This window comes from Erythrolamprus reginae, chromosome 2 (assembly GCF_031021105.1).
Source record: "Erythrolamprus reginae isolate rEryReg1 chromosome 2, rEryReg1.hap1, whole genome shotgun sequence".
In the NCBI taxonomy this organism is placed as follows: domain Eukaryota; kingdom Metazoa; phylum Chordata; class Lepidosauria; order Squamata; family Dipsadidae; genus Erythrolamprus; species Erythrolamprus reginae.
Window position 1 is genome coordinate 128,667,553 of NC_091951.1, and position 27,287 is coordinate 128,694,839.

The following is a 27,287-nucleotide window of genomic DNA, read 5'->3' on the forward strand; positions in this document are numbered from 1 at the left end:
TGAATGTGACATTCATGGATTATGTTGCAGATCTAATGTATTGGAGGATCATTTCATTTTAAACACAATAACTAAATCCCTTACCTTTTCGTACTTAGTAAACCCTCCCATGACTGCTGGATCAACAATTCCATTCAGAAGCATGGACAGCGGGTTAATGGGAAGGTTCTCATCACCTTGGTACTGATTTATCATCGCCAGAATTTTCTCATTTGTCATGGACATTGTTTCAATGGCATTCTCCAAGGGGCTAATTGTAATCTATGGAGGAGGGAACAAGGTCATCATCCGTCTCATTTGCAACTTTAAAAGCTAGTAGCGCAGTGGTTAGAATGCAGATTGCAGGCTACTGCAATACATCCAGGTCCGCCTTCTGCCACACGAATCCCAGTGACCAGCTAGGTCCCACAGAGTTGGCCTTCTCCGGGTCCCATCAACTAAACAACGTCGTCTGGCGGGACCCAGGGGAAGAGCCTTCTCTGTGGCAGCCCCAACCCTCTGGAACCAGCTCCCCCCGGAGATCAGAATTGCCCCCACCCCTTGCCTTTCGTAAGCTCCTTAAAACCCACCTCTGTCATCAGGCTTGGGGGAACTAAACTACCCTTTTCCTCCTAGGCCTATACAATTTATGCATGGTATGTTTGTGTGTATGTTTGGTTTTAAATTAGGGTTTTTAATTATTTATTTGTATGCCGCTCTGAGTCTTCGGAGAGGGGCAGCATACAAATCTAATAAATTGAATAAATTGAATTGAATTTAAACATTAGATTTGTTATATGCTATTTACTACTGTTGTTAGCCGCCCCGAGTCTACAGAGAGGGGTGGCATACAAATCTAACAAACAAACAAACAAACAAATACTTCTGCTGACTGCCAGCAGTTTAGCAATTCGAGTCTCACTGGCTCAAGGTTGACTCAGCCTTCCATCCTTCTGAGGTGGGTAAAATGAGGACCCAGATTGTTGGGGTAATATGCTGACTCTGAAGCAGTAGACAAGCCTTAAGTCTTATTGCTATTGCAATTATGGCTTAGCTTGGCTGCATTGGAATCTAAATGAATTTTTCATTCGTTGTGAAATCTGTTAACATTTCATTTAAATTTCCCAATCTCAAAAAATTAAATGCATATAGTTTAATGGGAAAATGGAGTCCCTGATAACATAATACTTTGTTTTATTTTTCTTATAAAATAGCATTGGGTCTTTCTTTCTATTTCTGAAGGTTCAACTATTTAAAATACTTATCAGAATTCTAATACTCACCTGTGACATGGAGACAACCTCAAACCAACGCAAGATTCCAGGTAGTTTATAAGCAGTAGTAAAGGATGTTCTCTCAATCCACATAGACTATTAAAAGATCCAGAGAAGAAATATTACAAGTTAAATTATGTTGTTAGAAAGGTAAGAGCTTACTGGAAGTATAATTTAAACGACAGTGAAATCTTTTCCTGGCATCAATATTATTTAAGAGAGAGAGGGGGAAGAGAGATGATTTCATCATTTCACTTACAAACCGGAATACTTTAATACAGTCTGCTCCACAACTCCTTAAAACTCACCTCTGCCGCCAGGCATGGGGGAATTGAGGCATTCCCCCTCCCTCCCCCGGGCCTATATAATTTATGTATGGTGTGACTGTGTGTATGACTGGTTTAATAATGGTTTTTTTTAATGTTTTTTAAATTTATTAGATTTGTTGCGAATTGTCTTATTGTATGCTGTGAGCCGCCCCGAGTCTACAGAGAGGGGCGGCATACAAATCTAATAAATAAATAAATAAAATAAAATAAACCACCAAAAAAACAAAATAAACTAAAACCCAGTGGGAGGGAAGGGACAAGACTCAAATACTGAGGGAATGGAATGGCAAAGAACACCGATAATTAGATTTAAACTAGAATTATCTGAAATGTTTTTTTAAATGTTGTTTGACAACCAAGCTATTATTTCTAATTCCATCGGACTTATTATGTAACTGTATCCCAAATATATAGCATCCTTGAAATTCCTGAGAGCCAGCAATCATTCTGTTGATAGTAACTGAAACTCAGAGTAATTTTACACTCTGCTTGTCCAGCCCAATGATGCTTCTGTAACATTTTATACCTCTTCTTCCTACTAATAAAGTATATGTTATCTTCTGAGCAATGCCATGTGTCACATCTGAGTGACAGATAACATGGCTGTGTTCAAAACATCAAAAGATACTTACAGCAAACTCATTTTCAGGGTCAACTGATCCTTTTCTGGTTGGTCTTGAATAGTGGAATCTTTGCACATAGTTAGACTTATAAAAACTAGAGACATAGGAGGGGGCGAGAGGGTGTGTGAGAGAGAGAAATTACAAAGTATTTTTTTCCATAAAATTCCATATGAAAATTCAGCTTTATTTATGTAATTTAAACATAACATATCCACTTTTAATTCAAATGTCTACACTCTACTCAAAGCACTACACTATACATTACAGGTACTGTATGTCTAAAGCTGATTAGAAAGTGTGCCTGGGTATGTAATAATCTGAACAAATTATCACAATGTGGCTGTATACCAGAAACCTGCACAGGTATCTGAAGGTGGTGCTAAAGTATATATATTATATGTATGTATGTATGTGTGTGTGTGTGTGTGTGTGTGTGTGTGTATGTATGTATGTATGTGTTGTGCTTAGCTCTGACCCAGCTCCTGCCTCAAGGACTGTGGATGTGGGGGAGACATCCACATGCTGCAGGCCTGTTTTACTCCTGGTGGAATCTGCTGATGAAGGCTCCTCTGACCAAGAAGACATGAGTGACAGGGAGGAGGAGAGTGTGGCAGACAGCTCAGAAGGAGATTAATTATCTAGCTCCTCCTTGGATTTGGAACAAGAGTTAATGATACAGCCACGCATGCGGAGAGCGATGCATAGGCAGCAACAACTGAGAGATTATTATCAAAGAAAATGAGGCCACCTGTGGTTGGGTGGGGCTGTGGTAATTAGCAGCCTGTGGGTTTGGCCACTGTGGAAGATTATCTGATCATTGTGTTTCGTGCCTGCTTTGCTGACTTTGACCTTTGTGTGCTAATTTTTCCCTGCTTTGAAACAAAACCAGAGCAAAGTATGTTTCACTTTGTGAAAGAAGAAGGACTATGAATTGCCTCACAGCTGCAAGCTAAGTATCACAGAACTGATAAGGGACTTGTACAAATTACCAGTTTGTTTGGAGACAAGTGCTCTTTGCTATACAAAAAGAGTGCTTCGTTTATTTGCATTCTCGGTATAAAGAACATTGTTTTGAATTTTCAAAGGTGTGTGTTTCTGAAATTGTATCTGTGCATTTTCGGGAGGATTCTATCAGAGAGCTCGACAGAACAGTATGTATGTAAGTATGAATGTATGTATGTATGTATGTATGTATGTATGTATGTATGTATGTATGTATGTATGTATGTATTTATGTATGTATATATTCCTTAGTTAACATCCACCCTGGTTAGCCACTATTTGCAGTTATAGCAGTGATGAAACACTGGGAGCAACCCTCTTGGTAAGTGAAATGACCTAAAGTCTCAGTCACTCAGTGAAAACTACTTATATATAAAAAGTGGTAGGCCAGAAAGAGGTAGTATAGTATAAAAGAGACAGGAAGCTTCTCTGAAACTACTCCCTGCAGAGCAAGTGTCTAGTTCTTATCTGTCACCATCTTATATTTCTATTACACCCAGAACATGGAAAATTGCTTCCAGAATTCAGTGACTAGGAACAATGAGCACAACAACAGTCCTGTTATCTCAAATGCAAGATCAAGCTACCCTTTTTAAGGCTAAAACATTTTTAACATTTTTAAAATAGGAAAAATAAAGGGTGATTCTTATCAAGGCATTTAATGAAAATCAACGGCAGCTGCCATTGTTTGCAAAGGTCAAAAAAACATGGAGCCTCATCCAAGCATTCTAAATCACAATCTATAGAAGTTTAATTTAATTTATTTTATTGACTTCTATGTGCCCAATCCCATAGGGCTCAGGGCGGCAGATACTGGTTCTTACTTACTTCTTAATTCTACAGATGCTGGTTCTTACTGTGGTTAATTTATCAACATTCACCCTTTTCACTTTATATAGGCTCACGTAAAACAATTTGTTTTACAGAAAGCTATAAACAACCTGAGGCAGATGATATTTTGCCTGCTGATATGGGTAATATTTCAACTACTTTGCAGACCTAATAAGATCACCTGTTATTGTGACAACTCCATTTGCAGTACAGCAATCCATAGAATCAAGAAAGCATGAAGCCATAAAATGCCCATAGTTTGTGAAGAATAAGAAATAGATTCTTGGAAAAGAATATTATTGAAAATAATGCCAGGATTTTTAAGCTAAAAGCTCCAATGCATGTCCCGCATCCCTCAAATTGTGGGGTATGTACAATACAATGTAATAATGCAATGACATACTCAACATGGTTTAAAGAACAAAAATTAAGGAGTGAAAAGATTGCTTGGGTGTAGCTGTGCATACACTGACCTATTCATACACAGAGGCAAACACACACATATGTGCACCACACATACATACTTGAAAATAAGGAGATAGCTTTATTCTTTTCCTACTGGATATTTTATATCTAATTTTGATGTCTTGGTATGCATTCACTTTTGACCTTGATTGTCTAATCAACCAAAAAAGAAACTCTCTTAAAAACATTGAAGAAAAATAGGCTTAATGTAGCAGAAGACAGAAATGAGTGGATCAATGATTATTCAAGATAACATGGCAAGAAGAAAAGAGACAAGAACTCAAATGATAGGGTGACAACAGTATGTCAAAAAGGAACGGAAAGGTTGGAACTACTCCAAAGAAGAAGAAAAAAAGATCCCTCAATCCTACTGGCTTTATTGTTAACAAGTGCTTCTCTATAGAGAATGTCGTGGAAGGCTTGCCACCTTCCCATTTTCACACAAATGACTGCAGAAACTTAAATGGAAAAGGTGTGGTCTAATACATGACAGCTATTGCATTACATTTGAATTATCATTCCCTTCAATCAACTACATTTGGCAACATTAGTTAGATTGGTAGTACACCAACAGGCTTTCCCTTAATGATGGGGGGTGGGATAAATTTAAGTAGTGACAACATGACAGATGGAAGGACAGTTACAAAGACACGAACAGTGTGTGCTTTCAAGGTGCCCTCTATTAGGCTGGTAATTTGTGTATCTCATGGTAGAAGAGCCTTTTCATTAGCTTTCAGATGCAGGTAGGAAAATGCTTTATGCTGCCAATTTTAAAAGTTCCTTACAGACAAAGAATATTAAAAAGAAAGGTTGGGAGAACTAAAGATGTCACTTATTGATTGTCCAATATCTAAAGTTCCATTTGAAGCAAACTTTAAATCAGAACTGATTGCAATCCAAACATGTTGCTTCTTAAGAACAATGTTTTAATACTGTAATGTTCTACAGGTGACAGGATATATCAACCATAGCTGATCCTGAAAGACCTAAGTAGGGATGAGGCGTGGTTGAACTATTTAAATGGGAAAACACCAGGAAAGCCAACATATCTGAATTACTTTGGGAAATAAAATAAAATCATAAAAAGATACAATAGCAAATCACTTCTGTTTAGTTAGGAGTCATGTTGGTGCACTGGTTGGGATGAGGTAATGGAGACTTTGCCCACTGCCAGGGGTTTGATCCCAACTGGCTTAAGGCTGACTCAACCTTCCATCCTTCTGAAGTTGGTAAAAGAGGACCCAGATTATTGAGGGAAATATGCTGACGCTGTAAGCCACTCTGAGAATGCTGTAAAGCACTACTAGTTTTTCTCATCATTCCTATCACGCATTTCCTCCCATGTTGACTGTATGACTGTAACTTGTTGCGTATATCCTAAGATTTTTATTAATATTGCTTCTTCATTGCTTATTTGACCCCTATGACAATCATTAAGTGTTGTACCACATGATTCTTGACAAATGTATATTTTATTTTATGTACGTTGAGAGCATATGCACTAAGACAAATTCCTTGTGTGTCCAATCACACTTGGCCAATAAAAATTCTATTCTATTCTATTCTATTCTATTCTATTCTATTCTATTCTATTCTATTCTATTCTATATGTGTACTATTGATATTTGTCAAAGAAAAGTACATCGTCCAGGAATCAAGCTCAATCTTTATCTTTACCAAAATATTTTTAATCCCATCTTTATTATTTTTATAAATAACTAACTCAAGGCAACTTAATAACTCAAGGCAATTTAATACTCCTTTCTCCTTCTGTTTTCCCCAGAAAAACAACCCAGAGAGGCTCAACGTCACCCAGATGGCTTTTATACCTAAGGCAAAACTAAAATTCACAGTCTCTTGGTTTCTAGCATGGTGCCTTCACACTAGATCAAACTGGATCTATTTTCCATACACTAGACTAGACTAGACTAGACTAGACTAGACTAGACTAGACGAGACGAGACGAGACTAGAACAGAGCAGAGCAGCGCAGAGCAGAACAGAGCAGAACAGAACAGATTTTTTTTATTGGCCAAGTTTAATTGGACACATAAGGAATTTGTCTTTGGTGCATATGCTCCCAGTGTACATTAAAAGAAAAAAAATACATTTCTTATCTTTGAAGAATTAATCTCCCAAGTAAATCATTTGAACTACATGACAAAGCCATGGTGCAGAGGCAGTGAAAACGTTTACTACCATACTGTGGGCGTGGCTTATGCAGGATGTCCTGCATTTTCTTTCAACATCATTCAGTGCAAATTGGGTGCTCTCTAGGGTGGAGCTCCATTTTCGCTACTCCACTGTGCCCCCCCCCCCATTCAGGCAGCAGTCCACCCCAGTGCAGAGGCCTCAGTATCGTCAAAGAGCCTCATCCCTTCTTATTTCTCTCGTTTCTCCTTTATTCATCACACACAGTTATCTTGTCTTTTAGACATAATTTCATTTCGAAATGTTAGCAGGCAGAAAGAAGAGGATGCTTTCAGTTTATCCCCTAGTAAAATAAAATCTATTAAGTTTTGATTAAGAAAATAATGAAAGTTAAAACACTCTATGTCCTTGTAGCAGTACCAGAGAAAGGGAGTATTCTCATTGCAATAAAATAGATCGATGTAATATTGACTAACATCTACTAACAAACAATTTTTCCCTGCTCAAGATGGATAGACTCTAGGGCCTCTCATTTGTTCCCATAATGAAACCTCCAGGTTTGATAATCTATTCTTGAGAACATCATCAAAGTTATATTTTAACTCATTAAGACTGTCAGCCTGTTCCATTATTTGCCTGCTAATTTAATATGTGCATGGCAAACAGAACGTTAGTGATTGTACCCAGTAGATATCTTTTTTAAAAATCTAGGGACTATGAGATTTTATATAGAAGAAACCTTATCAAAGTTTTATTCAACTGATGCGGCTTTTTCCCATGTAGAATTGCTGGCTGCTAGGGCAAATCTTTGTATTTCCAAGGCTGGAGAACATTTTCCTGTATCTGATCATTCTAATCCAGTTTATTTATTAACTTATTTGATTGATATGACCGCCCATCTCATTAATTCAATTCTAGTAATCCAACATGTTAAAAACAATATAGAAAGTATCAACTAGCATATAAAAACCTACAATAATATTGGAGAGCACATCCAATAAACACTCAACAGTAGCAAAAACATCTCACATGACACCTAACCTCCTGACCTTTGTGCTCTGGAGCACATCCATGTCTTCAGCATCTTTGGGAAAGGCCAGCAGGGTCAGATCAACTTGATCTTGGATGGTATGTTATTCCAGAGGGAGGATTGGCTTGATTTGAATTACATAATGCAAATTAAACTTTCCAACTTTCATGGAAGCTACCTAGGACTTTTGATAACTTGTGTTAGGAATTTTTACATGATCGCTAAGACAATAAAGACTTACTTGATTACTTGATCAGGCACTGGCTTATTTTTGAATCGAGGATGTTCCTCCAAAACTGGCTGCACAGTGAAGCATTGTATATCTAAAATCACAAGAGCTAAGGACATTATGCCATTAGTGGACACGATCAATTATCTGGAAACAAAACAAAGTCTTCATTTATAAAATTAGTACATAATTATATTAGTAAGAGTAATGAATTAGCTAAAAAGTAAGTGTACAACAAATTAAACATAGATTAAATCCATGTTCCAAATAAATAGCACATTCTCGATAGAGGAAAATACTTGTAGCTCAGGTATGAAAAGAGAGCTCCTTGGCTCTCTCTTAATTGTTATCTTGCAGAAGTTTCATTACCCAAATTATGATTCATGATGATTGTATTTATCTTTTATGTATACTAAGAGCTAAGACAAATTCCAATCACACTTGGCCGATAAATAATTTTGTTCTGTTCTGTTCTGCTTTGCACTGCGCTGTGCTGTAGCATCATCAGTGCTAATAGGGAGTAGGGTTTGTTGTCATTTTATATTCTAGTCCTGCTTTTCCTATCAATGCTGGTGGGAGTGGTTATTGTGGTTCTTTGGTTGGGTTGTTTACCAACCAAGATGTTACCACTGGGTCCAGTCCAATTCCTTAAGAGTAGTTTGACACACAATCCACTAGCATCATTCATTATCATTCACAGCAACTTACAGCAAGCCCATCAATAATATATCTAAGCTGATCAACTGGAAAGTGCAAAACACTGCTTTTGACTAACACCATTACATTCAGATTTTGTTTTGAGCAGGGTAACTAGCAATGTCATTGTTCATGTTGTTTTACCACTTTTGTTAGCCGCCCCGAGTCTGCGGAGAGGGGCGGCATGCAAATACAATAAATAAATAAATAAATAAATAAATAAAAAAATAAATAAATAAATAAATAAATAAATAAATAAAAAATAAATAAAAAATATAAAAAATATAAAAAAAATAAATAAAAAAATAAAAAATAAATAAATAAATAAATAAATAAATAAAGTCTAAAAAACAACTTAGGAACAATAAAGAGGAAGCTGCAGAACCAACCAAACACCATTCTTTGCTACATTTTTAAGGAGCTTTGAAATAACATCAGCTTTGCAAGATGTTATACATGTGAACCTTCTTTGGACTAGGAAGAGTGCCTGCTAATAGGAATTTGTCCTATCCATATACCAAGACTGCAGAGTAGCCAAAAAGAATGGTGATTTGTGTGACTTTCAATTTATTACAATAAAGCTGGAAATACATAAGCTCAGTTCTCATTATGCGATCACAGGAGCTTAAAGTTGGCTTTTACTTGGGGCACAGTCCTCAGATGGAAGTATCTGAGTGATTAAACTTACGCTACTGCTTTAAGGCATCTTGTTCTTCAAATGCACTATTGCAGATTTACAGAGAAGCAAACTGAAATTATATGGTGCAAAGACTTCAACTGACACTATAGAGTTTCTATGCTATATTTCTGTGAGATGGATGTGAGCAGGAATATATTATTAGCGAGAGCTGTTTATGTTGTGATAGAGGAAAGAAATTTGCAGTTGTGTTGTTCACCCTGAAGTGTTGAATATAATCTTAGACAAGGGCACTGTTTTCAGTGTAAAGGATTCATCTTTGTTGTCCTGTTTATGTTTTGAAGCAATAACCCTTTATCACTGCTTCAGAAGCCTTGCTTTATGATGTGGGAAATGTAAAGCAGCTTTTCAGAGGATCAAAAGTGCATAAGGCAGGAATCACTGCCTGTGATGGTCCTGCTTGTCTTATTGAGCCAGCTCTCAATAGCTGCTTAGATGGGTCTAAATGAAGAAGACTTTTGTGTGGAACCATCAGGGTTTTTATTATTATTATTTATTCTGTACTCAAGACTAAAAACAGAATAAACTATGTTTTCAAGCAATGAGGATATACAATGAGAACAGAAACATCTCTATCATACCATTTTCACGTCTCTTAGAAAGTATATCCTTTCTCCAGCATTGCTACTTGATCTATAATCATGTATAATTACTGTACGGTAATTATGAATAAATGCCTTCTGCCTTTATTGAATTTCAATAAGAGAACTGACAGCATTTAGCTCAGAGACTCAGAATTAATCCAACGCCAAATAGTATCTGTAGTCTTACACACTGCCAGTCTCTAACTACCAAGTGTATCTTCACATAATTCGGTAAGGAGCAAACTGAGAAATTTGAGACCTAAATTAAGTAATGGAAATCCTAAGAAAACAGGTTTTCTGTTAATTATGTTTGCTGTGTTCTCAATGATAAATTGCAATGTAGAAATGCTCTGTTCCTAAGCCAAAATTTGGGCCAAAGTTTTCAGATTTTAATAACTTAATCTTGTAGAAACAGCATTCTAAAAATTAATACAGATCATTCTCAATTTATGGTCAAAACTGAACCAAATATTTCTGTTTAACTAAGGAAGACATTTGTTAAGTGAGTTTTGCCTAATTTTACAATCTCTCTTGCCATAGTTGTTAAGTGAATTTCTGCAGTTGTTAATTTAGTAAAATGGTTGTTAAAGGAATTTGTCTTCTCCATTGGCTTTGCTTGTCAGAAGGTTGCTCAAGGAGATCACATAACCTGGGGTTACTGAAACCGTCATAAATATGAACCTGTTGACAAACATCTGAATTTGACACGACTTGGCTACCATAGCCATAAGTGTAAAAAACAGAAAAGTCATAAGTCACTTTTTTCAGTGCCGTAACTTCAAATGGTCACTAAAAGAATGATTGTAAGTTGAAGACTACCTGAACTGAGCTTTTCCGGTAAACCAAAATACATGGTGATAAATAATTTGATGATGTATTGCTGATGTGGATTTTCCTCCTGAAGCAGGATATACATTCAGACTTGAGATGGGTTCTAACTTACCTCTCTGCTGATTCACTTCTTCCGGTGCTGCATGGCTACATGTGCATTGCCCACGGCGTGGCTATGCACATGCACATGTGCACTGCTGAAAACTTGGCTTCTGTGCATGCACATACACAGAAGCAAAAAACAAGATGGCGGGTTAGAACTGGTAGGAACTTACTTTTGATTCAGACACAGGGTGTGTTTATTAACATTTGCATTTAGATGCTATTCTGTATCTCCATGTAGAAAGGAGAAAGGGAATTTTACTACTTCAGATTGCACACTATATATTTTAATGTACATGCTAAAATGATATGTTGCTTTTTTCAGAGATGCAGAATAATATTTTTATTGATTTCTATTATTTTAAACATAAAATCAAAGTCAACATCTAGTATAGTGATATACTAGATATCTTACAAACTTAATTGGTTCTGGGATGAGGTTCTTAAGGTGAAAAGTTTGTAAGACCAAATAATGTTTCCCATAAGAATCAATGGAAAAGCAATTAATGCGTGCAAGCCCACAATTCACCCCTTTTGCCAGCCGAAGCGCTTGTTTTTGCGCTGCTGGGATTTCCCTGAGGCTCCCCTCCATGGGAAGCCCCACCTCCGGACCTCTGTGTTTTTGCGATGTTGCAGGGAAATCACAGTGGGGGAATCCCAGCATCGCAAAAACAAACGCTTTGCTGGCAATGGAAGTCTGGAGGTGGGGTTTCCCAGCGAAGGGAGCATCAGTGAAATCGCAGCATTGCAAAAACACCAAAGTCCTCGAAACCCCACCTCTGGACCTCTGTGTTTTTGCGATGCTGTGATTTCACTGAGGCTCCCCTTGCTGGGAAACCCCATCTCCGGATTTCCGTTGCCAGCAAAGCACCCGTTTTTGCGCTGCTGGAATTCCTCTGCTGGGATTCCCCTGCAGCATCACAAAAACACGAAAGTCCGGAGGAGGAGTTTCCCATGGAGGGGAGCCTCAGGGGAATCCCAGCAGCGCAAAAATGGGTGCTTCGCTGGCAACGGAAGTCTGGAAGTGGGGTATCCCAACGGCAGTGGTGGGTTTGTAAGGTGAAAATAGTTTGTAAGAAGATGCAAAACAATCTTAAACCCCGGGTTTGTATCTCGAAAAGTTTGTATGACGAGGCATTTGTAAGATAAGGTATCACTGTATTCCTAATAAAAAAACTGAGCAGTATAAATCACACGTTGGTGGCAATTTTTCTGTATCTGCTGAACATTCAAGATTATATTTAGGTGAACTTGAACTTTCCAACCTAAAGGGAGAAAAACTTGAATTAGTCCTGTAGATAATACTTGAAATATTGCCTTTACATAGTGCTGTTTAAAAATAGATCAGAAAGATATTTGATACATGCAGCCTTATCTGTGAATTTGGGGATAAAAGCTGCCAGTATGATCAAACCGGACTCTGAGGACTTGGCTATTTAATGATTTAAAGCTGTTTAGTAAGATGGCCTTGGTGATTTTAGGATTTAACTAGAGGCCTTTTACATTTCTGGTGATTGCTTTAAGAATAATGCATTTCTTTGAAGTTTTGATTTCTTGGGAAATTTGATTGAATATGCATTTCACTACTTATGCTTCTCTGTCATGATACAAGATTCAGATAGCCACAACTTTCTTTAGGATATTATGAAAGCATTACATTTATAGTGTTGTCTAACTTAAATATTTTAATAGAGAGGAACTGATTAAAAAACAGATAGTATGTGTGCCATAGTGGCAACTTGAAGAGGAAAACTCTACAGGTAATTGTTGGTTTACAACAGTTTATTTAATGACTGGCACCGAAAAAAAGTGACTTATGACTGTTTTTCACCCAACCCATGGTCACATAATAAAAATCCAGATGCTTGGCAACTGGCTCATATTTATGAAGTTTGCAATATCCCATGGTGATATGATCACTTTTTGTGACTCCCTACAAGCAAATTCAATGGGGTAGCCAGATTCACTTAACAACTTTGTTGCTAATTTACCAACTCTGATGATTCACTTAACCATTGCGACAAGAAAGGTGGTAAAACAGCACAAAACATACCTTGACAAACATTCCACATAATAACAGAAATTTGGGGCTGAATTGTGGTCAAAGGTCGGGGAGTATCTATAGAATATTTCTATAAAAAGCAAGAATGTTATATAGCCTTTTTACTGGTATGTTACAGAATAAAACATACTTGTAAGATCCTATAAACAAAATAGAAGTATACTTTACCCTTACACTATTCACAGTTGACCTCTCCAGATTCCTAAGAGATCAGTAAGGGGCCTACATTAAGTGCACTATAGTGCCTTCTGCCCCCCCCTCCTACAGTCTCTCCTATATCTCACATATCTTCTCTTCTATCCCTATATATTTTCTGCTATTCTTTCATGGATATATTTTATTCCTAGATTTCTCTTCTATTCTTTATTTAATACATTTTACTCAAGTATATCCTCTATAACCTTCATTGTGTACTATTGTGTATTGGACAAAACAAACAGACAAACAAACAAATATTTCATAGGTGTTAATTTCTGATTACTGATTACAAAGCCTTGTTTCTTGACAACACTTGTGGAATAGAATTATACATTTGTTCTGTTCATTTTGCAAAACAATTTATACACTTACAAGGGATTTTCCATATTTCCATAAATTTTGTATAATGATTTTCTCTTCAAATTGCTTTTGCTTATTTAATAAAATCTACTTCTACTTCTAAGCTACTTCTAAGGATACGTTGAACAGCAGCATTCTTCAGTTTCTCATCAGGGGGTGCAGTAGTATTCATTTTTTCAGCATTTGGAAAATGGCTCATCAGTTGTGCTTGAAAGTCTTCTCTCCGCTCATATTCCTTGCCTCGATAAATGAACATTTTATTCTGTTTTTTAAAAAAGGATAAATACTGGTTGTGAACTTGCTATGGAAAATAAATCATGGTTAAACATCACAACATTTTTTAAATCCTATTTTTCAGAAGTAATATTCAGTCATTCTATTTATGTGCAGTTTGAAGCTGCATACATGCACATTTGTGAACTGTAGAAAAAATAAATGAATACCACCTCTGCTATTCTTCTTAAAAGCTAGAAAAGTGATCTAAATATGAAATTTGATACCTCAAGACCATAATAATTAACTAAATTGTCTGTTAGGTCCCTCCTGAGGAGAAAAAGAGTGGAAGATGTTTTCTAAAATAACAACAAGACCAAAATGTGATATAATTGCCACTATTCCCTCAACACATTTTCTTGACCCTGGTTGATTGCTGGAAGGAATCTAATATGCTATACCTCTGTAGGGAAATTGATTCTAGAATTATTTGCTTGTTATTGTGCCTTTAAATGTATATTGGAGAATAAGAAAAGAAAAATCACAGAATAAAATTATTTTTGCCGGATTGTAAAAATTACCAACAATAAGAATACATCTGAGAATTGTCAAGGTATAAATGGGAGAGCCTTTCATGAAATTTCACCTGCAAGCTGCCAATTAGAATGAATATACACCAGCTTTAAAATTCATTAGATTTCCTGCTTCATTGTCTTGGCTATTCCTATTGTTGGTTTTATTGTTCATTAAATTCTCTTCAACTATAAACCATCCTTTAATTATGACTGTCTTGTAAGAATCCTAAATGCTCCCTTATCACTCCATTACCCTCACTATAAACCTTCTTCTAACCTTGAAAGCAACAAGGGGGGGAAATCCACAATAGATAAAATTCCTTTCTGAAAATGTAACACTCAATATTGTTACAAATGGCATTCTAGATAACTGCAACTTTTTCTGGCAGAACCTCATGAAGACAAATGTTCCCATTTGTGAATAACTCCACTTCCACTAATAGAATATTTGTGTTCTATAAGGTTGCTACAAATCTGAAATTTGTTAAAAACAAAATATACAGAGTAGATCATATACCCTTAGGAATGTGGGGAACCCTTGGCCATAATATCCAACAGCAAAATAATCTGGTTTAGGCCTCAGAATTTTCATGATATTTTCATAAAATTTGGCTTGCTGAATCTGAAAAGAAAAAGAGATGTAATAAGTCTTCCCGGGATTATGTGACAACCCAATTCTTCAGACACTAGAGTTACTTTTCACTGGATCCAATATGGGTCAATCATCAAGACTTGTGCTGGAACCCATCTGCAAGAAACTTCTCTCTCTCTCTCTGAAAAATGTATATGTGAGAGAGAAATTTCTTGAGGATGGACTCCAGCATGAGTCCAAAAACTTTGAAGACTGAATCTCTGGTTCCACTGATCCTCCCAGATTGGATCCTGGAAGATTATCCTGGGACATGTTTGCCGTCACACCTTTCCATGATTAAAATGTGTACTTCTGATTTTTCTCATTTTCACAAGCATTTGTAAATTAATTACTACAGCAATATTTCAGTTTAATAAATAATTATGGGTCAGCTAAAGTATCAATTAAATCATAAATTATATTATTTGCAATGATTTGGTGTCATTGGGCTAGAGCTCCAAATGTGATGATAAATTATCATAGTCAGATTAAAATAACTAAAGTGGAATTGTGCAAACAGTTCCAAGACCTAGTCAGTAGAGTGTATGGTTTGAATTTTATACAAAGTAATGATGCTTTGGTCAATTTTAAATTGTAATAATAAATTCTATAGCTTGATGTAAAACTAAACATGAGAAATGATTGTTTAAACAAACGGCAAAGAATTAAAAACCCAGTACAATGTGCAAGTCTAAAGTCTATTTTATGTCTATAAAATGAATGGCAACTTTAGTTTAAAATGAAATATTTTTTTATTTCATGAAATGAAATAATTTTTATTTATGTTTCAGAACAATAAAGGAGTTTATAAAATTAGTATTCCTTGTTCTTCTGAAAAACATAGCACTAAATTCAACTCATGAAACAATTCCCAACTCAATTCAATAATTTTGGACATTTTTATTATATTTAGAAAATCAACTCCCTGAGTAATTCTGGGCAACTTACAGAATTCTGTAACAAAATTTATAAAAACAATAATATAAATGATCTTGGAAAATAAGTATGCTTTGAGTTTCTCACTTCCAAAGATTCAATCCTGTTGATGATCTAAACATATGAGATGAGAGTGGTAATGCTGTAAGCATCTTGAGGCTATGGTTTCTAAGGTTTCATACATCATTGTGAATATCTTGAATTGAGTTGGAAAGCAATTACAGCTGGGCCAGCTGCAATTTCTGGACTGTCTTCTAGGTTATTCCATGAATGATTGCAGTAATCTAGCTTTTAAATTAGTGGAGCATAAGTTTTGAAGAGCAAGTAGGCATGCACCTCAGTTATCAGCTGTCACTGATTATAAGTGATTTCACTGATGCTATGAGGCTATCTACAATAGAAGACACCCAGACTACAAGTTTGTTCCTTAAAGAGGAGTAAAAGCTCATTCCAGACTATACTCTGACATTCGGTCCCCCGAATCAGTAGGTTGATCTTGTCTGAATGAAGTTTCAGTTTATTTCTCCTACAGTCATTTACACTGTGGAGACATTAAGCCTTTCAACTGTATATTAAGTTCTTAGCTACATCAGAGCCAAAAAATACAAACCTATAATGTACCAAACATGCTTTATTTTTATTTTTATTTGTCAAGGCAAAGAAGGCAAATATCTATTTTATTAGTCTGGATTTTATTATCTTCAGTGTTTTATAATTATTTATTCATTTGTCCGAAATTGTTTATTCACTTGTCCAAAATAATAATAAACTAAATACATAGACATGTGTTTTGAGCCAGCATTGACTCCTTGCGATTGACTGGAATTGTCCCTGCCATTTTCTTGGCAAAATTTCAGAAGAAATTTGCCATTGCCTCCTTCTTAAGTCTGAGAGAAAGTGGCAGATCCAAGGTGATCCAGCTGGTTTTATGTTAAAGACAACACTAGAACTCACAATTCCTGGTTTCTAGCCTTAACCACTTACAAAAAATTGTTTTTGACCATATTATATTAATTTATTTTAAAAAATCTAGACTTCAATTAGAGAAAAGTTTCAGAAATAAATTTAAAACAACAGACAAATGAAAATCATAGCATTTTTTTTGCAGAATTCAATTCTTACCAAGTTTTGGCTTAAAAGTTCATAATCAAAAATTTCCATTTCATATTGTTCTGCTAGTTCTTTGCACAAGCCTATTGCTTCTTCCCACATCTGCAACATAACAGGAAATTTAGATATATAATTGCATAGCTTTAGAGAAGTGTATTGAATTTTTTATTTAACAAATTGAATATCTGCCCATGTCTCTCTCAGAGCAATCTTTATTCATCATGTGATATGCTTTGAAATATTTACATTAAGTGAATACATTTAAGGCCTTGTGATTTATTTTTTGCAACAATAATAGGTTTGTGAAAGAACAACTGAAGAACCGCAATTTATTTCACCCACACCTTCTTGAAGTGATATGCCCAAACAAGAGACTACGCAAAGCATGTTGCTGAGAAGACAGCATTTCTCCTTAAAGTGTGAAAGCAATGGTTCTTTTCACAAGACCTGCACTTAAATTCTGTTGGGATGCTTTGCTTATACCAGTTTGCATTGTGAAGTGCTTCTTCTGCACATATTTTGCACAGCTCTACCTTGTGATATTTACACAGTTTCGCAGATATCTACATAGTTTACAAGACAATTTGTTACAGTCAATTTTAATAGAAAAGAAATTTACCCAGGCATCTCATATTTTATATGAATATTTTGAAATGTGACTATCTCAGGTATTTTCATTCTAAATACTGAATTAAGTAATCTCCTAATTTACATTAACTTTATACAGGTAGTCCTTGACTTATGACCATAATTGAGCCCCAAATTTTTGTGGCTAAGTGAGACATTTTTAAAATGAATTATGCCCCATTTTACAATCTTTCTTTCCATAATTGTTAAACAAATCATGGCAGTTGTTAAATTAATTTGACTTCCCCATTTACTTTGATTTTTCTTGTCAGAAGGTTGCAAAAGATGATCATATGACTCTGGACATGGCAACCATCATAAATATGAGTTAGCTGCTAAGGGTCTGAATTTACTTACTTTCTTACTTACTTACTTACTTACTTACTTACTTACTTACTTACTTACTTACTTACTTACTTTCTTACTTTCTTACTTACTTACTTACTTACTTACTTACTTACTTACTTACTTTCTTACTTACTTTCTTTCTTACTTACTTACTTACTTACTTACTTACTTACTTACTTACTTACTTACTTATTTACTTACTTACTTTCTTACTTACTTTCTTACTTACTTTCTTACTTACTTACTTTCTTTCTTTCTTTCTTACTTACTTACTTACTTACTTACTTTCTTACTTACTTACTTACTTACTTACTTACTTACTTACTTACTTACTTACTTACTTACTTATTTGACTTCTATGCCGCCCAATCCCATGGGACTCAGGGCAAACTGATTTTGACATCAGTCATAATTTACTTTTTTCAGTGTAGTTGTCACTTTGAACAGTCACTAAATGCACTGTTGTAAATCAAGGACTGCCAGTTAAGGTTGTTAATCTTTTCAAGTTCAGCTCAACTTTGGTAATATCACAGACAGACCCCTCCTCAAGATGTCTTCCCTGGATCTGGCAGAATTAAGGAACCTCCATCTAGTATCCAACCTTCCCTTTGTGGGAAAGGTTGTAGAGAAAGTGGTGGCACTTCAACTTCTACAGTCATTGGATGAAACGGATTATCTGGACTCTTGTCAACCTGGCTTCAGACCTGGCTATAGCATGGAAAAAGCTTTGGACATGCTGATGAGTGATCTCTGGTGAGACCGAGATAGGGGTCATTATCCTCTATCTTGCTGCTACTTGATGTCTCAGCAGCTTTCAACACCCTTGACCATGGTATCCTTCTGGAACAATTAAGGGAGATAGGGTGGGACATTTTATTATTGATTTTATTTATTGATTTTGTCCAAAACACAATGAGGGTTTTAGTGGGTATAAACATAGTAAAATGCATGATGAAGTTTATAGGGGATATACTCATGGTAAAATATATCTAAGAAAGAATAGAAGAGAAGTTATAGGAATAGAACATATCAATGAAATAATAGAAGAAGAGATATAGGAATAGAAGAAAGGTATAAGAGATATAGGAGAGCAATAGGACAGGGGACGGAAGGCACTCTAGTGCACTTGTACTCGCCACTTACTGACCTCTTAGGAATCTGGATAGGTCAACCATGGATAATCTAAGGGTAAAGTGTTGGGGGTTTGGGGATGACACTATGGAGTCCGGTAATGAGTTCCACGCTTCAACAACTCGGTTACTGAAGTCATATTTTTTACAGTCAAGTTTGGAACGGTTAATATTAATCTTAAATCTGTTTTGTGCTCTTGTGTTTTTGTGGTTGAAGCTGAAGACATACCGTGCTATGGTGGTTTTCCTCCTATCACTCTGGTCGTTCACAGTTGGTGTTGGCAGGAGGACAGAGGTCGACCTCTAGACCCCTTGTTAGTGGGATGCCTCAGGGCTCGGTCCTCTCTCCCCTCCTATTTAATATCTACATGAAACCACTGTGTGGGGTTATCTGATATTTTGGGATGAGGTATCAGTAATATGTTGATAACACCCAGTTGTATATCTCCACTCCTAATCAGTTTAGTGAAGCAGCGAATGTGATGTGCCAGCACCTGGATGCTGAGAGGGTCTGGATGGGTGTTAACAGGCTCTGATTTAATCCAAACAAGACCGAGTAACTGTGGGTACTGCCTCCTAAAGACTGTACCAACTGTCCATCCTTGGCTCAGGGAGGGGGGAGGAGAGAAATTGTTCCCTTCTGACGGAGTTCACCATTTGGTTGTCCTCCACATCTAACAGCTGTGGCTAAGGGGACCTTTACATGGGTTTGTCTGGTGCACCAATTGTGACCCTACTTGGATCAGGAGGCTCTCTGCAGAGTCAGTCATGTCCTTATCACCTCACAGTTGGATTATTGCAATGCACAGTTGGATTATTGCAAAGCCACCCCTGAAGAGCATTCGGAGACTACAATTGGTCAAAAATGCAGCTGCACAAGTGGTTGTGGGTCCAGCTAGGTACACTCACATTATGCCAATTCTCTGTGAGCTGCACTGGCTCCCTATTGATCTGCGGGCTCAATTCAAGGTGTTGGTTATTACCTTTAAAGCCCTATATGGCTCAGGGCCAGGTTATCTCTGAGACTGCCTCATAGTTCCCAGAAACTGGTAAGATCTCATAGAGCAGGTCTCCTCCAGGTCCTGTCAGCTAAACAGTGTTGGCTGGTGAGCTCGTGGGGAAGGGCCTTCTCTATGGCTGGAACCAACTACCCCCTGAGATCCAGACTGTCCACACTCTACTGATCTTCCAGAAAGCATTGAAGACCTGGCTTTTCCTGCAGGCTTGAGGCCGTTGATCTCTTGAGGTCCGGCATTGGATGATATGTATGTATGTATGTGATTTTTTAATTGTTTTTTTCTTAATGTTTTATGGTGTTTTTAGAATGTATTTTATATCCTGTTGTAAGCCATCCAGGCTTCAGGAGTTGGGCAGCATAGAAATCTAAATGAATGAATGAATGAATGAATGAATGAATGAATGAATGAATGAATGAAAATGAATGAGTAAATAAGTAAATAAATAAATAAGTGAGTTAATGAATGAATGAATGAATGAATGAATGAATGAATGATTGAATAAGTAAATAAGCAAGCAAGCAAGCAAATGAATGAAGGAACAAACAAACAAACGAATGAATGAATGAATGTGGGGGGTTTTGGCAACAGAAGACATGATTTGATATCGTCTTCTGGGATATTTTTTTCAGGCATCAATCTAGATGTAAGATTTGCTAGAGATTACTCATCTAAGTAATTAACAGATAAAGACCTCCCTTCTTCTAAGTCAGTTTTGATTCTTTTTGCATTATGTAATATCTACCAAGTTTGTGCTTCTGTTCGTTGCAGGATAATTGTTAAAATTATAAATTGGTTTCATGTCATAAATCTATTATAAACATTCTAGAGAATGTTTTTCATGAAGCCTGACCAAATCACAAGTCCTTTTGAAATGCTCCTACAATTAAATAGATATGACAATAGTGGTACCAAGCAGAAATGCTACTGAGTGCTAGTGCCTACCTAGGAAATATAAATATTTTGGAAAAAACAGTTATTAAGTTATTTTGGTGATTTCGGTCTAATCCAAAACACTGCATGCCTTTCTTATTACAAAATATAATTTATTTATTTATTTATTTATTAGATTTGTATGCCGCTCCTCTCCGTAGACTCGGGGTAGCTCACAACAGCAATAGAACAATTCATAACAAATCTAATAATTTAAAAACATTTTTAAAAACCCCATTATTAATCAGACATATATACAAAAATACCATACATAAATTATATAGGCCCGGGGGAGATATCTCAATTCCCCCATGCCTGGTGGCAAAGGTGGGTTTTAAGTAGTTTACGGAAGGAAAGGAGGGTGGGGGAAGTTCTAATCTCCGGGTGAGCTGGTTCCAGAGAGTCGGGGCCACCACAGAGAAGGCTCTTTCCCTGGGACCCGCCAAATGACATTGTTTAGTCGACGGGACCCGGAGAAGGCCAACTCTGTGGGACCTAATATACCTAATAATATACAAGACCAAAACACATTAAGCACATTTTGCCATTTAATTTCTGTATCATCTAATTCAACATTTTAATAATGGCACAGACTGCATACAATAACATTCTTTCGTAAATTTTATGCTGTAATTGAATGAGAATCAAAACCACTCAGCAATTTACTGAACAGACATCTTTTTCTCAATGTTAGGCATTACTGCTTGGGATGATGAAATGAGATTATAACCCACAGCACAAAGCTACTCAGCAGGAATTAAGTTAAATTAAAATTACCTTTCCCTTGTCAAAATATTCTATTATCATCTCATATAGCTGCTCTTTCAGATGACGGTGTGTTCGTGAACTTTGAAATTCTGTTTGCATGACTTGAGGAGTACAATGTTCATCAGACCACTGTGGAGAAGAAAAAAAACTTGTAATAAATGTGTAAGTCCTTAGTTTTTTTTAATGTTACCAAATATTGGTGCCATAAATGGGTACAAAATGTATGTAGTACAAATCAGTGACAATATAAATATTCAAGATAGCTTTTTAGACTTCTTATGTTCTGGCATTTATTTATCCTTAATTAGATCCAAGCATAGCAGTTCTATTTTTGAAGCTGTATAAACAGTTGTCTCATTAAGACTCTGCTCTTTAAATACACATAAGTGCATTCATTTCTTGACATATCACTCTTTGCCCATGCTTACAAATAAAGCCCACCAATATATCACACATTGCGTTGCTATCCAGCAGTCTGATACTCATTTTGTCATATTCTTCCTAAGTGCCACAAAATGTAAGAGTTGAATTTGTTTGAAACACCTTGACTCCTGAAATTCGAGGGTTATCTGGAAAGTAAGGTTACAAGGCACTTAGCTCCCAGGGAATGTTTGCAGGGGAAGTTGGTGTAGTGGGAAGCTAGCCAAAGAGAACGAACAGTAGCAATGGTCAGTAGATCATTGACTGGAGTTGTGATGAGTGTCTTCATTCCATTTCCCTCCAAGTATGAACTGCGCATTGTAATATGCTACCTGAATGCTAAGGGCTGAACACTGCTGCACTGGGTGCCTGAGATTTGCATGTGATGGGTGCCCAAGGTTTTTCTCACTGATTGCTGAGTTTTGAATTTTTTGGCTGAAGGAGAATGGGTATGGCACCACTGCATTGATTGATTTTTGCTCTTTTTGAGTAAGCCAAAGTTTGATCTCCTGTCATTATGCAGTTGAAAGAAGCCTCGCCTTCAATCTCAAAATGGTCAAGAAATTCTCGGGAGGTGCTGACTCTGTCGATTTTGTGCGCTTCAGTAAGCATCTTGGGCACCCATCTCAGCAGCATTCAAGTAGCATATTACAGCACACAGTTTGCACTTGGAGGGAAACAGAATGAGGACACTCATCTTTAATCTTCACCACAAAGCCAGTCAATGTTCTACTGACCACTGGCACTTCTTGTTCTCTTCCACTGGCTTCCTGCTACACAGTAGTAATACCAACTTCCCCCGTGAACATTCCCAGTGAGAGCTACATACCTTCTAACATTCCCGATAACCCTCATACACAGGGCTAAAAGTTATTTCCATTGGTCCTTTCAAAAGGTTTGGTCATCCAACAAGAGCAGTAAATAGTTAGAGCTTTCTGTATGTCACAGGTGGTCGTCCAGCTTTTTGCCTGAAGATTGTAATCTTAAACTCCATTGCAGTATAGAAATCTTTGGAGTTTAAATTCAAATCATGCAGACTAAATTAAACTTCTAGTGGAAAAAGTAGGATGCAATTTGGAAAAGCAAACAGAAGGTACAGTAACTGTGCTCAAAACTCAATTATGCTGTCAATCCAATTCTTAAAAAGGTATCTTGTATTTTTCTTTATTTAATGTGTGCTCAAAAATCCATTTTCTTCCACAAAGAAGACTGACTTAATGTGTAAATCTTACACACTTTCTGTTCTATAAGCGTGTCTCAATTCCACTTCCATGTCATCCTTTTACTTTACTTGATCCATTTTGTTGCTTTATTTGCTAAGAAAGATCTCTCAGCCTTACACTCCCAAAAAGAAGACTTTATTCCTGTGGAAAGTGCCTGCTGAGTTTAAATCCTGGCTTCTCTCCAACTTCTTTCAGCTCTGTAACTTCCCCAGAACAACATGGAATTGAAATTGAAATCCTGAGTCAAGGTTACTTGGTAATACCAAGGAACCTAAGAGGCTTTAAAATACACACATACAGAAAGCCAATGTAGTTGTAACAGCATACAACAACTGATTTCCCCCTCTTTTCCTCTTAAAAGTATTAAGGCTTAACAAATCCACCCAGTGCCACATTTTCAGGGAAAAGTTTGGAAATGTCAATAGCTTTATATGCACAGAAATGTGGATTTTAATTTGAAAAGTTAATGAAGCAGCAGGTTCTCAGAAGGCAGAGTAAAGTAAGTTTTGAGAAAAATGAACTTGATAACTCTTTCATAAACTCGCCAGTTTCTGAAAAATACCAAGGCTTCTTGCCTGAGAAATACTGAGCGGTATTCTACGAAGCAGCTCACTCAACCTCTGAAAATTCCAGAAATATCAGACAATAGAAATCTAGACCATGGTCATTCTTCCTGAAAGCTCATCACTACTTAATCATCCCAAAGATATAAAAAAATAAGACCATGTAATATTCTATACACACATGCACCAAAATTATAATTAAAATATTGATATATCTTATTAAATTCCACTAGTGGACTGGGCTCCTTATGTCTGGAATTTTTCACCGATTACTTAGAAAATATTGGTATGTATAATCAATCACCGAAGAATGATTGCTCCTGTTCAGTATCCAACCATTCAGCTAGTTTTGTTTTCATGTTACTCCATTGAATTCTCTCTCCCCTGCTTCTCATTTTTCTCCTCCTAGGAAGAATTGGATTAGGGATTCAGTGTACATAAGCACATGTGTGGGATCTATTTTGATTTCCTCCTACTTTTCTCTTTATAATAGTATGGATATCAGTTGTGAAAGGGAGTTTATTATTTGCATATGAGAGTCTAGTACAAATCTAGGTTCACCCTATTCCATCAAAACATACATAACCATACAATCACTTATTATTTCCTGCAACATCATTTTGTGTTAGGACAATTTCCTCCAACTCTCAATTTTCCACTACTTGACCTCAACTGCAAATAAGCAACTTACTTTCAGAAGTGAAGCATGCAGCAGAAGGGTATATGCAGCTTCTGTGTAGTTCTCAGAATCTAAGTGAAGATCCCGAAGTTTATACAGATACCTGTTAATGATGCAGCAAAAAGAGAGAGAGAATTTAATATCAGCATTATTTTAAATTCATAAAACATGGACATCTACTACTATATTTTTCTAGAATGATGTGAACTACTATCAGTATTTGAATATGACTTTGTAATAAGGCAATGAAGTATCATTCACATGAACAGGTCTTAACCATGTTCTGCATTTCATTGATTCAGTCATTATACTTCCAATTTATATTACTTTGAAGTTGTTTGAAAACTTGATTTATTTATTTGTTTGTTTGTTTGTTTGTTTGTATGCCACCCCTCTCCTCAAGAAGCCTTCCCTTTATCTTGTTCTTCTGAACAACTACCATCCTCCAACTTTCCTTTTTTAGGGAAGGTTGTTGAGAAGGTGGTGGCGCTCCAACTCCTGCGGTCCTTGGGTGAAGCCGATTATCTAGACCCTTATCAGTCTAGTTTCAAGCCTGGTTACAGCACCAAAACTGCTTTGGTCGCAATTATGGATGACCTCTGGCAGGCCCAGGATAGAGGATATTCATCAACCATGGCATCCTTCTGCGCCGATTGGAGGGGTTGGGAGTGGGAGGCACCATTCTCCTCCTACCTCTCCAGTCAGTTGCAGTCGGTGTTGTGGGGGGCAGAGATTGACGCCTAGGTCCCTTCTTTGTGGGGTGCATCAGGGTTTGGTTCTCTCCCTCCTACTGTTTAACATCTACATGAATCCACTGGGTGAGATCACCTGTCAGCACGGGGTGAGTTTCCATCAGTACGCTGATGACACTCAGTTGTACATTTCCATCCATGCCAATTCAGTGAAGCCGCTGAAGTGATGTGCTGTTGCCTGGCAGCTATGAGAGTCTGGATGGGTGCCAACAGGCTGAAGTTCAACCCTGACAAGATGGAGTGGCTGTGGGTTTTGCCTCACACGGACTATACCACCTTGGAACAAATACTATTCACTATGGGGGAGGGACCCTGACCCCCTCAGAGCAGCTATGCAACTTGGGAGTCCTCTCAGATCCATAGCTGAGGTTAGAGCAACATCTCTTAGTTGTGGCTAGGGGGACTGTTGCACAGATTCGCCTGGTGCACCAGTTGCAGCCCTATTTGGATAGGGAGTCTCTTCTCACAGTCACTCATGTCTTCATCACTATTAGGCTTGACTATTGCAACACAATCTACTTGGGGCTACCCTTAAAGAACATTCAGAGATCTCAATTAATCCAGCATGCAGCCGTGTGAGCTGTCATGGAGGTATCCAGATACTCCCATTTTATTCCAGCACTCCGCAAGCTGCACTAGCTTCTGATTGGTCTCCAAATGCAATTTAAGGCATCGGTTATAAAGCCCTACATGGCTTAGGACCAGATTACTTATGGGATTGTCTTCTGCCTTATATGTCCCAGTGACCGATTAAATTGCACAGAGTTGGCCTTCTCCAGATCCCATAGACCAAGCAATCCAGCTGATGGGATTGCAGGAAAGGGACTTCTCTATTGTGGCTATGGTTCTCTGGAAACAACTCCCCCCAGAGATTCATACTGCCCCCACCCTCCTGGTCTTCTGAAAGGCTTTGAAAACACACTTTACCAGCAGGCATAGGACCATTGAGCAATGTTATACTGCTCCGGCCAATAGTATGAATGATTGATGGTTGTATGTTTGTTTTATATTGGGCTTTAAATTTTACATTCATTTTATAATGTGTATTTTGGGATATTTGTAATATTAGTTATTTTATTGCTGTATGCCACCCTGAATCCATCAGGAGAGGGGCAGCTTATAAATTTGATAAATAGCTAAATACATAAACAAACAAACAAATAAGTTAAAAATGCATTGTCTTGCTTCATAAAAGAGGATTTACATTCTGGGGTTTTCAAATCATAGCACTTTGTATGTTGGCTAATGAGAAAAATACTTCTGCATGTATAAGGGCGGAGGTTTTGTTCTCCCCAGCTAAAATGAAAGCTACACACACACACTGCACTGTCCATATTCTGATAGCTGTCCAATTAAAAGATAAGATGATATTAAAATTACATAAGTTACAATATATATTCTCTAATATACATACACATATAGTTTAAATAGTATAGTATATGTATAATGGACATATAGTTTAGATACTATAGCAAATAATACAATACAATATTAAATATTATGTAAAAGAAAATGTAAATGTATATGTAATAGAGGCAGACAGAGGTCATAGATACAAAAACAAGTTTATTAAGAGACTAACATCTTAGATTTTTAAAGAAAGTCAAATTTACAACACAGCTTTTAACATAAGACAATGAAAACTAAAACTATGATTCATTTGGATCAGCAAGACGCTCTGAAGATGCTATAACTACAATCCACCTTAACATACCTGCCTCTTCTAATGTACTTGCTGAAACGATGTTGAATATAAATTGAAAATTGGAAAGTCAAACTTGTACGTGTTACATAAATCAAAGCTGCTGATCTCAGTCTGTGATTTTATACAACTCACTTAAAGCTTTTTGCTGCAAAAGCTTTTATCTCTCATTGCCTATCTCTCTATCAGAATAGCTTTATATTGACCAGAAAAAACATC

The 27,287-nt window shown here is 36.8% G+C and overlaps 1 protein-coding gene across 1 annotated transcript in view; it reads right to left on the bottom strand.

The window, feature by feature from the left end:
- Positions 1-27,287, bottom strand: part of DOCK2 (dedicator of cytokinesis 2) — a 344,199-nt gene that overhangs the window by 22,264 nt on the left and 294,648 nt on the right. Inside the window, exons 37-45 of the mRNA XM_070735887.1 lie at positions 24,627-24,717; positions 21,739-21,858; positions 16,920-17,009; positions 14,748-14,852; positions 13,563-13,704; positions 7,925-8,006; positions 2,215-2,299; positions 1,263-1,349; positions 85-261 (exon numbers count right to left, since the gene is read on the bottom strand). Coding sequence (XP_070591988.1) covers positions 85-261; positions 1,263-1,349; positions 2,215-2,299; positions 7,925-8,006; positions 13,563-13,704; positions 14,748-14,852; positions 16,920-17,009; positions 21,739-21,858; positions 24,627-24,717 — 979 coding nt within the window. The remainder of the gene's footprint in view (positions 1-84; positions 262-1,262; positions 1,350-2,214; positions 2,300-7,924; positions 8,007-13,562; positions 13,705-14,747; positions 14,853-16,919; positions 17,010-21,738; positions 21,859-24,626; positions 24,718-27,287) is intronic.